At 44.0% G+C, this 12,274-nt stretch overlaps 1 protein-coding gene across 1 annotated transcript in view; it reads left to right on the top strand.

Moving 5' to 3' along the window:
* The window catches only part of DSCAM (DS cell adhesion molecule), a 684,538-nt gene that overhangs the window by 631,194 nt on the left and 41,070 nt on the right, over positions 1 to 12,274 (top strand). Inside the window, exon 28 of the mRNA XM_068969386.1 lies at positions 11,802 to 11,832. Coding sequence (XP_068825487.1) covers positions 11,802 to 11,832 — 31 coding nt within the window. The remainder of the gene's footprint in view (positions 1 to 11,801; positions 11,833 to 12,274) is intronic.

The following is a 12,274-nucleotide window of genomic DNA, read 5'->3' as shown; positions in this document are numbered from 1 at the left end:
ACCATAGACCAGTTAGATCAGTGGGACAGGGGATATTTCCACCTGTCTTCTCGTAGCCAGGGCATCCTCCTGATATAGCTCTGTTAGGTAGTTAGTATAGGAAACAGGAGTCCAAAATGGAGGTGGCTAAAAGACAAGGAAGGGAAAAGCCTCAGAAAATAGAACCAAGGAAGGTCAGAGGAAGGTCCGAGGACCTGAGTGAGGACCTCAGGTAGAACAAACAGTGCTCCTGGCTAGCCCAATTTACATAGGGCAGGCCCGGGGGAGGGAAAACATATAAAATGAGGACCCAAAGCGCGGTCTCTCTCTCTCTCCTGCACACTGCCATGCTCCCCCACTCTCTTCTCTTCGCATCTTTGGGTCAGCATGCCCTCACGCCTCAAGGATGGATTCTCTTGCTATTTTCTAAATAAAATAGAGCTGTAACACTGATTTGTCTAAGAGCTATAACATGGTCTGTCCAAGACCCAAGAGCTGGGACGTGCCGAGGGCTTTAATGTGGGTCACTCCAAATCTTTGTTGTGACAAGACAGAACCGAGGAGCACACACTCACCTGAGAGTAAGCACAAAACAGGAAGCAATTAATTGCAACTGGGGAGGAAAGGGGGTGCCATTTATGAGAACAGCATCACAAAAACATTGTATTGCCTAATCTATTGAGAAATTCAGTATCAGGTGTGCTGTATCGGATTCTGTTCACAAGTGTTCATCATTAAAATACGAAAAGGACTTTTTTTAAAAAAATAAGTTTTTAGTTATTTATTTTTGGCTGTGCTGGGTGTTCATTGTTGCACGGGCTTTTTTCTAGTTGTGGTGAGTAGAGGCTACTCTCTGGTTGTGGTACAAGGGCTTCTCATTGCAGTGGCTTCTCTTGTTGTGGAACACAGGCTCAATAGTTGCAGCTCCCAGGCTCTAGAGCACAGGCTCAGTAGCTGTGGTGCACGGGCTTAGCTGCTCCGCAACATGTGGGATCTTCCCAGACCAGGGATCAAACTTGTATCTCCTGTATCAGCAGGTGGATTCTTTACCACTGACCACCAGGAAAGCCTCCAAAAGGACTTTTTAAACCACCCTCACCCTTTTTTTTTTTAACCAAAAACAGAAACCCATATCCTGGCCTTAGGGGCATTGTCATTGAGGTACCAAGGCTGTCTGTTCTTGTTGCACCAAGACAGATTGAACTGGCTGCATTTAGAAGACTAGAAATTGCCCATATAACATTCTTAAAAACCAACAGTAACACTTTCTCATCCATCATTCCTGTTTGATCACAAGGGTTTACCTACAAATGTGTTAAAGACTAAATCCCTCTCAGCATCTGCCCCCTGCCTCTGCTAAATTCACCTTTTCTTTTCCCCCTGGCCCCCGTTGCTTCCTTTCACCTCCCCAGCTATTGTCTGATTTTCCTCTTCTATTTAACAACTTGAACACCCCAGCCTCGCTCTTCTCTGCCAAGAGCAAGAAAAAGATGCTAAAGCTGTTGCATATTCTTCCTGGTGCATTTGAGTCAGACCGGTGGCAGGTGGGATGTCCTTTCTTTTTGTTCTTCACAGTCCCTTGTAATTTCGTTATTGCCTTGCAAGGACTCTGTCTAGAAAATATCCTGGGCTGGCATTTTTATTGTTGGTGCCTCCGCCGTCCCACACCACTGTTTTGTCACTGGTCTCAGTACAGAGAGCGCCTCATCACATCCTCAAGTCCAGCCTTTCATTCCCCGGAAACGAGTTTGTTTTCTTTGTGCCGGAGCAGAGAGAAAGAGCTAACACAAAGGTTTCAGCAGGGGCAGAAAATAAGTGCTGTGGCAAAGATGTATTCATGGGAGATGCTGAGGAGCAAAGAATCCCAGAGAAGTAGCTGGCAGGGCACAAAGGTATCTGCAGTCTTGCATTTTACTTGCCTAATAAAAGCTTCCAAGTCAAGAGTTTGAGGAGAGGGCAGGAAGAAGGGAAAATGATCAGATACCTCATTCCATAGCCTTCCAAATGGCAGGTTTTACTTTGGATACACTAAGATATTCAGTTCAACACATTCTCGCTGATTATCTTCCATGGACCAGATGCAACATTTTTTAAAACCAACTGTAAAATTTTCTTATTAACCATTTCTATTTGATCACAAGAATTTGGCCAGGTCCTGGAGAGAAAAGAAAGGTTACTAAGATTCTGTCCCAGGATAATGGAAGCTGATACCCTAGTGACAGTCAGCAAAGGCTTACGTGGGATATGCTCGTCTTTCTATACCATTGAAAAATGTGCCATAAAAGGGCAGAGTGAGTGACTAGGGCTACTGGGAGAATCAGTGAAAGGGCAGAAAAGAAAATGAAAGTGTTAGTTGCTCAGTCATGTCCAACTCTTTGCAACCCCATGGACTATAGCCCACCAGGCTCCTTGGTCCATGGGATTCTCCAGGCAAGAATACTGGATTGGGTTGCCATGCCCTCCCCCAGGGTGTTTTCTTGACTCAGGGATGAAACCCAGGTCTCCTGCATTGCAGTCAGATTCTTCACCAACTGAGTCACATGGGAAGCCCAAAAGGCCAGACCCTGCCCCTCAAAGATCTGTCTTTTAGGTTTGAAGGGCCCTTGAACTGGTATGTTAATTAATAATACAACATGTTTCCCATTCACTCGTGGGAGGAAACTAGAGCCACAGAGTTTAAGGTAGTAGGTGCCCGTCTATTAAACAGAGTCCATTAGTAGAATCACTCAGTTACTACCTGACCCATATAAGGCACAGATCATGTCCCTGGGTTAGAATGAGTTCAAATATATTTACAGATTGAATGGCTTCATACAATATTTTATTGTGTAAAATAAGGACATTTCTAATAATAGGTCAGTATTTCCTGAGCAACTACTCTTCAGGATCAAAACTGGAAATAGGAAAATTTGGATTATAGGAAAATACTGCAGGCGTTCCTAACAAACACTGTAAGATCAACTCCATGCCATTGACCTTGTTTGATTGCTATATGCTACTCAGTGTTTATAAGTAGGTTTGTTTCACTGTATCGACAAGCAGCCTAGTTAGATAACGCACCATAACGTGCTTTATGTAAATTTTTTTAAAAAAAGAAAGAAAGAAAATGGGACTCAAGCAGTTTAGCCAACCTATATTCTTCCTTCCTGAGTGAATTACTAATTTTAGAGCCTAACGACCTCCTAAAGTCTAAATTGTCTTCAAGTGCTACCTTTTTTTTAAAAATCTATAACCTTATCCACAAGTTCAGAAGCCACATTTTGCTTTAAATGATGCCCTGATTTTTTCCTATTGCTAGCTCCTTTGAAGTGCAAGGTTATAGAATAAATCACTGGCTGGGCCCATGATCCCAGCAGTGCCAAATTATAAAAATTTGATTCCAATGTCAAGTAATCAAGGCCAGGGTCACTAAAAGCTTCCCCTCTTAGTATGAGTTTACCCAAGAGGGTGCAAAGTACCCAACCAGCATGGGTCAGCTGGCAGTGCCAAGCCAAAAAGCTGCTTCCAACGTTTCAAATAAGCTAAAGATAAAAATCAGTGGATGACGTAAAATCTGACCTTCTTCCCTTGAACAGAAGCATATTTATTGTTTGAAACATGGTTTCAAATGGATTAATAGTTTAAAGCCGATTAGTTCCGGAAGACCATTCCTAAAGAGAATGTGGCCTTTGGTCATCCACAGGCACGGCTGAAGGGGTGGGCCATGACTGTTCTAATATTCCATTTATCTGCTCTGCAAATATCTGAGCTAAATCTCTCCTCTGTAAAACCAACACTTAGCTTGAACTCTGATAATCTAAAGGAAGAAAGATGTGCATCTGGGAGCTCAAAGACACTTGGACTCAAGGTAGACGTGTATAAAGGTGGCCACGATGCATTGAGTCGTATGCATGCAAATAGAGTGGTGGGTGGGCCCCCCAGAGACGCCACTGCCGAACTAATAAATGTCCCAGTTGGGGCTGAGATGGGATCAGAAGTCTGAAACTGTAGTTCTCAGCTTTGCATTTTCTTCCTTCTTCGTTCCTTTTTGTTTTCTTTCTTTTTGGCCTTTCGACCTTCATTTCTTAAAAGTCATCCTTTCAAAGCTTCAAGTGTGTTATGGCAGAACTAAATTTTTAAAAAGGGTTTCCTTATCTTACCATGGGAAAGCACAGCAATAGAGGGAAGGTAACAGAGCCAGGCCAATGGCAGCCACAGAGCGAGGGATGGGGGCACGGGGGTGGGCAGGGTGCAGGCAGGAGCAGGAGAGAGCCAGGTGGTCTCAACCCAGGGCTTTGCCCTGCCTGTGGGTTCTATTGTGTCCGTTTTTATAATCCAGTTTTCTGAGATGGCAAGAATATATGGTCGTCTTTTCTGGGTTATGTATTTTGTCATGGCTTTGGAATCAGCTTTCATTTAACTAGATGATTGGGGGTCCTTTTTGCGAGCCTATAAAAATGTAAATGGAGGTTTTAGAGCCCTTGGAAAAATAGCTGCTTTATGAGCTCCCTTTCAATTCCACAGAAAAGCAGGGGTTGTTGTGAGGGAGCTTGCAAGTAAGAGCTTTTGAGAAGTGGTAAAGCAGGCGAAGGGGCTTCCCAGGTGGCACCCACTAGGTAAAGAACACGCCTGCCAATGGAGGAGATATTAAGTGATGTGGTTCCGCCTCTGGGTTGGGAAGATCCCCCGGAGGAGGGCAGGGCAACCCACCCCAGTATTCTTGCCTGGAGAATCCCATGGACAGAGGAGCCTGGTGGATTACTGTCCATAGGGTTGCACAGATTTGGACACAACTAAAGCAGTTTAGCAGGCTCGCAAAGCGGGGGGAAATCTGCTGCTATCAAGTTGGTTTTGTGTTTGGGAGGCGTGTGCATGTGATTGCCCTGGAGAGGTATGAAGCAAAGCAAATTCCATTCACTTAACTAGGACCTTGGAGATGGAAGTGTGAAGATGTGCCTATGAATGAGAGTCCTCTTTTTAAAAGAAACATAAGGGACTTCCCTGGCGGTCCTGTGCTTAAAGACTTTGACTTTCAATGCAGGGGAGGCAGGTTCCATTCCTGATCAGGGAACTAAGACCCCACATGTCTTGTGGCCAAGAAACCAAAACATAAAAAAAGAAGCAATATTTTATTAATAACAAATTCAATAAAGTCTTTAAAAATGGTCCACATCAAAAAAAAAGTCCTTAAAAAATAAAATAAACTTTAGAGCATGTGCTCAGGACTAGCACAGCTGCAGCGCTGGAGGCCTGTGCTGCCTCGTTGATAAGAACGCCTAACCCAAGTGCAGACCCCTCGGGAGGGGTGGTTCACAAAGAAGAGGGAACGGAGGAACCACCCTGTGATGCTTTTACCCAGCTGGGATGCCTCTTCCCGAAAACTGACTGAATCACGATTAATTGACAGAGTGCTAGCATTTTCCATGCTTTCTTCTTCCTTTTTCCGTAAGTCTTTATACTGTCCTGCTTTAGTCTCTTAATAGCTGTGCAAATAGGTGTGAATAAACTTGACATCTTGACACTGTTGTGCTCTATTTTGCTGACATGAAAACCGAAGGGAACTTGAAAACCACGCATCAGTTAGGTAGGGACTAGCAGGAGAGCTGAGATCACTTTTTTCTACCCAATCCTTTCTCCATGATACTTCTTCAGTTTTGGAACATTCAGGAGAGAAATAGTCTGTCGAATCCTTATTAAGCTAGCTTAAAAAGATACGTCAAAGAAACATGGAATTAAACACAGAATCAGTGTATTAACACAGAATCAATAATGACTTTATCATTTTATTTTTCCCCATGAAAGATATTTGGTTTGTTCATTTCTTATCTCTATATTCATTACTACCCAGGCCCCCCTATATTTTAAGAAAAAGGATTCCTTTTTGCTCGCCTGTCCTTAACCTACTGCCCTTCTCTCCACTTCTTTTCCCCTCTGAATTCTTGGAAGACTCTTTGACAGTCAACTACATCATGTCTCACAAGCTCCTCTGAATCCTGTCTCACTGCTCCCCCAACCCCTCAAATGAAAATGCTCTCCTAAAGGCAGGGGGTCACTTACCTTAAGATCCCCAAATTCTCCTTTCAGCTATCATCTTCCAGCCCTCTTTGCACATCCAGAGTGTTACCACATGTAATTTTTTGAAACATTTTTTTTTCCCCATCATTGAGCATCACTAGGAAAGCCTGGTAATGTGTCTCCATCATCTCCTAGACTGAAAGATGAGGGGAAGAGCACAGAGCCAATGACGGGTATAGAGAAACAGCCAGGGCTTTAGAAAGGTGTCAAAAAGTCTAAATCTCAGACTGAGCTGAAATTTGTGGGGGAAAAAAGTGGCAGACAACACAAAAGAGCGTGGAGCTGTGTTGGGAAAGAAGAAAAAGAAGGCTTGAGATGATGTTCTCATCTTAACAGATGGCAGGTAGAAGAAGACGGACTCAGCATCTGTTTTACTTTGGTGTGAACCAAGAGAAGTGCTATTCAGACCAGAAAATGTGAAAAAAGAATTATAGAAAAAGAAGGAAGGATGAGGGGGATTTTGAGAAAGGAAGGGAGGGTGGGATGGAAGGAAGGAAAAGGAAAAAGGATAACTCGGGTTGTTTGAGAAAATCATCACAGCCCCTGACTACTTAAATTGATTTACTCTTTCAAAACCTCCTATGTGCTAGTGATTTTGGGAGGACTGGAGAGGATACTGCCTAAAGTCATCTTCCTAACTCTTTGCTAGTAGATCAGGCAAGCCAGGCTTACAACAAACTATTACACAGGACCCCAGATGATGAGAACCAGACTGTGGGCACCAGCTGATGCAGTGATAATCCCCAAGAGGGACGTTTTCTCTCACTGGAAAGATTAGCAAAGGTGTTGTGTGGTTCCCCTCCATTGTTGTTGTCCAGTCACTCAGTCGTGTCTGACTCTTTGCGACCCCATAGACTGCAGCACGTCAGGCTTCCTGTCCTCCACTCTCTCCCAGAATCTGCTCAAACTCATGTCTATTGAGTCGGTGATGCCATTTCTAACCATTGCATCCTCTGTCGCTGTCTTCTCCTCCTGTCCTCAATCTTTCCCATCTTCAGGGTCTTTTCCAATGAGTCAGCTCTTTGCATCAGGTGGCCAAAGTATTGCAAAACCCTCCCAAAAGTTTTTTTAAGATTCTGAACAAAATGTTTTCAGACATAATCCCAAGGACCTTTGCACATCATCTTTGAACAATCCGATTAGAGGTATTAGGAAGTATACTCCATACCCATTTTCGAAAAACAGTAAGTTCTAGAAACTGTAGATTAAGTAAATTAGTTTAGGTTATAGGATAGTTTGTGAGCATCAGAGGACATGATAGGGATCAGCCACAGCCTGGACAAATCCTATTTGCACTTTGACACGGTTGATAGAGAAGAGAGGACCAGGTTACAGCACTGGGCTGAGCTAAGCTGATTTCTGAGATGGCATAAATCCAGGTGGGAGCTAATGTAGTAAAGGATGAAAGGCTAAAACCAAGAAGATAAAATTTAATAGGGATAATTGGAAAGTATCCAATATAAGTTGTGAAAATTCATTTACATAACATATAATGAGCATTGTGTTCCCAACAGTGGGTAAGAGACTAGCAAAAAAAATTACCAGTTTCTGGGCTCAGCCTCATTTAATAAAGGACAACCAGAAATCACAGGTCTTCCACAGAAGAGAGTCTCAAGTGGAAAATTGCCTAGAAATTCTTCCATCTGAGGAGTGATTGAGAAAATTAGAGAATTCAGCCCAAAAAAGAGAACACTGAAGCCAAGCTAACTTGGACATGCCAGCTACCTGGAAATATTCAAATGGCTTCTCAGTGGTTCCAGAAGGTGCCTTTCTTATAGCCAAGGAGAAATTACATCAAGGGATTTCAACACAAGAATAGGAAGGTGTTTTTCACAAGGAATTGTATCCTCAGGAAAAGACTGTGTCGCTTTACTATACCAGAGGCTGGAGATAAAGACAAAAGGGCCATTAGACAGACAGCGTGAAACCAGGAAGTCATGATGCAAAGTGCCAAGACTGAGCTGAACAGGTGCGGAGATGCTAGACAGGTGCAAAGGTCCTCAGAAGCCCAGGGAACCAGAACGCCACTGTCACCTGCTGGGTCGGGAGGGTGTATAGAGCAAGTCATGTCTGGGGGGAGGGTAGGGCAAGGGCTTGGAAGAACAAAATCGTGGGTGCTCTCGGCAGAGAATGCAAGAACAGAAAACTCAGAAAGGGTTGGCGGTTCAAAGTAAGGGGGAACCGAGCTAGAAAGACAACTAGGTCCAGCATGGGAGGCTGGTACCCTGAGCTGAGGGGTCCTATTGACAAGGAGTCTTCTTTGAGAATTTCAGAGTACAGATGTGACCAAGTGAGGGGTGTGACTCAGAGCCACTTCTGCCCTTTCTGCTGTGGGCAAACTGCTTAGAGGGCTGAGAGTCTGGAGCTGGGCAGACCAAAGAGGGAGATGCTGATGAGGAAATGAGAATTGAGCTGGGGAGAGAGAAAAAAGCCAAAGTCCTAGGGAGACTGATGTGTTGAGTGGGGAGCCCTCAATAGACATGGAAGCCAGGTCAGTGATGGAGGAGATGTCGGCACCGTCAGGTCAGCAAAGGTATTGTCTTCCCTGGGGCTGCTGTTGGCCCCAGCTCATTGTAGCATCTGTCCAGGGCACTGTGGAAGGGATTCAGACATTTGTTAGAGGAGGATTTGAAAAGTCTGTGATGCTCTTAAGATACCACGACTCCATGATTTTTAAAATATTCTCTTAATTTGTCCCACATCCCCTTCTTGCCCCTAAAGAGGAGAGCGTCTAGAGTTCTTCCTTTTCTTCTCCCCACCCCCTGCATGAACAGAAGACCCAGAACCCATAATATCCTTGACATCTTTCCCAACTGGCTTCCAAATCAGCACCCCTCCACATACAATTTACTTTAATACATTAAAGGACTCGATATGTTTGAAGCCAGGCATCTCAGCCTGCACCCAAATTGCTGTTTCTGAGCTCCTTCTGAGCTCCACCACTGGCTCCTTCTGTGCCCTGGAGCATTCTCCCTGTTAGTGTGTGCTCTCTTTAAGGTGATATCAGTCTTACTTCCTCTCCAACTGACCCAACCTGAGAGTGCCCTCCAGGGTGTGTCCCTTGCTCAGCTGTCATGAGGAATGCACTCCTCTGTGTGACCCTAAGGATATGACATGTGTTCCCCTCTATGGATAAAGGGCTTCCCTGGGGGCTCAGATGGTAAAGAATCCACCTGCCATGCAGGAGACCCGGGTTCAATCCCTGGGTCAGAAAGATCCCCTGGAGAAGGGAATGGCTACCCACTCCAGTATATAAAGCTTTGAGGATAATGATTTTAAAAGAGTTTGTATTAACAGACACTAGTTATGATTTCCTGCTCAGCTGCAGCAAATGACTGAATGTGTCTGGATCCCAGTTTCCTGATTTCTGAAGGAGGGCTCAGAAATTCCCAGGCAGATGGGTATAAAGGGGACGTGGACTGGCAGTCCTAAGTAATCCGGGTTCCTAGGACGTGACCCTGGTCCACTTGGTCCCACCCCCCAGGAGACATTCATGCCTGGTCCCTGATGCCAGCTGTGTTATCCAGACTCTCCACCAGCTTCATACTCCACCAGCTCTCAGCTTCCTCAAGGGGTGCTCAGAGAAGAAGTGAGTTTCCATGAATATAATGTTGTTCACAGTTTCAGATGAGTCAGAAGGAGGAAATAGTAGTCAAGATAGACAGAGAAAGGGATCCACTGTAAGGTGATGAGCGTAGGGAAGGGTAGACCAAAGAGGCTTTGGGTACCAAAGCCTGTGGATGAAGCTGCCTATTAATTGTAGACACAGAAATTTTGCTTTGGAGCTTGTCAGTACCAGAGGGACTTCTATCCCCACTGGTTGGAAGCTGTCTTTCCTTGGCACATTGATAGGGGAAAAAAAATCACAGGAGAGAAAGCTGTGGTGATTCGCTTCAGGAATAGAAAAAGAATAATGATGGTGTCAGAACAAGGACTGCAGATCCATCCTGAAGACGTTTGAGTCTGAGTTCCCTTCACATTGTGAGCTGACGTGCAGCATTTTACTCTTTGGAATTCCAGCCTCTTTTTAGAGCATTGAACTAGCCAGTGCTTGGTTGTTCCATCGAGCTAATTAATCCCAAGCTTCTGGCACCTTATATATGTGTATATGTATATTTACTTTGCAAGTGTTAAATCATTCAGGAAGAGAAGAAGCTTATCTTGTCTTTGCAGATAAATGTAAAGCCACAAGATGGGAAATTCAGCGCTGCTTTGCCTTCTTTGCTTTGGCATATGGATGGGGTGAAGGGAGCTGTTTCACTTCCCAGACTGAACCCATCTGTGCACAAGCCCGGGGCTTCCTTGTAGGTGGGACCTGGCATCGCTGACTTGAAGAGCAGTTCTTTGGTGCACAGGATGACTGCCTGTGTATGGCTATTCCTGCGACTGTCCGTCCACACCTCCCAGTTACAGCATCCTGCTCCCTGACACAAAAGCGACTGCATTCAAGGGTCAGCCCCCAAACACCAAAAAGCTCCAACAAATGCATTGCTTCACTCACACTCAGAGTCAGCTGAATCCATTCCCAGAAAGTTCCATTCATTGAACATTTAACATCAAAGCTTTTTAAAGAAAATTGAAAGAAAAATATGAAGACCCTTGTGTTCTTAAAAAGGAAGCATTCATTTTTTTGCCAGGACAAAAATGTGTAAAAGGAACAAATTATATTTTAAGGGAAATTAGAATTTCCAAATGAAGCCATCCAAAAAGTTTTTTTAAAAAATTTACATCATTTTTAGGCAGGATTTCTTTTATCAGGAGTGGTAACTGTAAGGCCGGACCCCGGGGGCCATGATGGGCCGCCCCTCCTCTCCCTCCCGCCGGCGGGGAAAATCCCTAACGGAAGGAGCCTCCCAGATCCTGGGGACCAATGACAGCACACTTCGCCAGTTAAAGCCGCCCCACCCCAGCCACGTAGAAGGACCTATCAGCCCTCGCCGCCTCGGCCTGGCAACCTATCCAAACCCCCGTCCATTAACCTGACCATCCCTCGCAATGAGCGTGTATAAGCCACCTCCAACACCGTCTGGGCGCGGACTTCCTCAACCTGCCTCCTTTGGGTCCAGGAACCCCGCCCAGGAGCGCTTCCCCATTAAAAGCCTGTTAGACACTCTTTTGGTGTCCTGGTCGCCTTTACCTAACGGTAACCAGGTGTTGGTAAACAGTGTCCTCAGTGGAAAGAAATTTTTAAAAGTTTTATTTCTGAGTTTGAAATAAACATCTAGGTTTCCAGACATAGTGATATGCAGTGTATATAATTCTTTGATCAACCAAACAGATGCATAGCTCTCGAATAATGACTTGTTTAAGAGATCATAAGCCTTTTCATTTTAATAACAAAAAGAATGGAATTTGTACTATATAATGAATTTTAAGATGTTCATTTTCTGACTTCTGGAAATAAAGTTAGTTTTTGAAAAGTGACAGATGAGTAGTGTGAAGTCGCTCAGTCGTGCCTGACTCTTAGCAACCCCAGGGACTGCAGCCCACCAGGCTCCTCCATCCATGGGTTTTTCCAGGCGAGAGTACTGGAGTGGGGTGCCATTGCCTTTATCACATATCTTAGAATTTTTGTGGCTATTTATATGTGCCTCATTTAGAAGAAATAAGGAATCCATAAAAGTTTCAGTTATTAGTAGTGATGTCAATATACAATTATATTTTTAAATGGCTATTGTTATCTGATTCTGTAGAATATTTGTCAGTAAAGCTTAAGTGAATGTTAGTGAGTTGTTTATCTTGTACTAATATTAGCTTTCTTTCCCCAGATGCAAAGAGTTTAGCTGAAATGCTCATGAGGTAAGAAAAAGACCTAGTATCCTAAATATCATGTTTAAAAGAGCAGCTTCCAACTCGTTTTGATGATTTCTTTTTGCTTAATGACAGTCTTGATAATCCATTTTCTATCTGACATATAGTTTTCATTCTAGGAAACTAAATATCCATGTAATGCCTAGTTGGAGTAGATACCAAGTAATGCGCTGTTAGGCACACTGTAGGTAGTCATCTTATTGGCTAGACTCAACCAATAGAATATTTCCCATTAACCTGAGAATAAGGAGACACATTATAAGTATCAATAAGAAGCTTTGGTTTTGCGTCCACCAAATATGCCACCTTGAGGTCAAGCCTTCCTAGCATTAGCCAGGTGAGAAGGAATCCACAAAAGGAAATGGGTTCAAATTGATGGGCTGCTCAATAAAAACTCTCTTTGCCCTCCCCTCCCATGGCTTCTTCAGCA

This window comes from Capricornis sumatraensis, chromosome 1 (genome assembly GCF_032405125.1).
Source record: "Capricornis sumatraensis isolate serow.1 chromosome 1, serow.2, whole genome shotgun sequence".
NCBI classification, from domain to species: domain Eukaryota; kingdom Metazoa; phylum Chordata; class Mammalia; order Artiodactyla; family Bovidae; genus Capricornis; species Capricornis sumatraensis.
The sequence above is the reverse complement of the archived record's forward strand: the minus strand, read 5'-3'. Positions and strand labels throughout refer to the sequence as shown.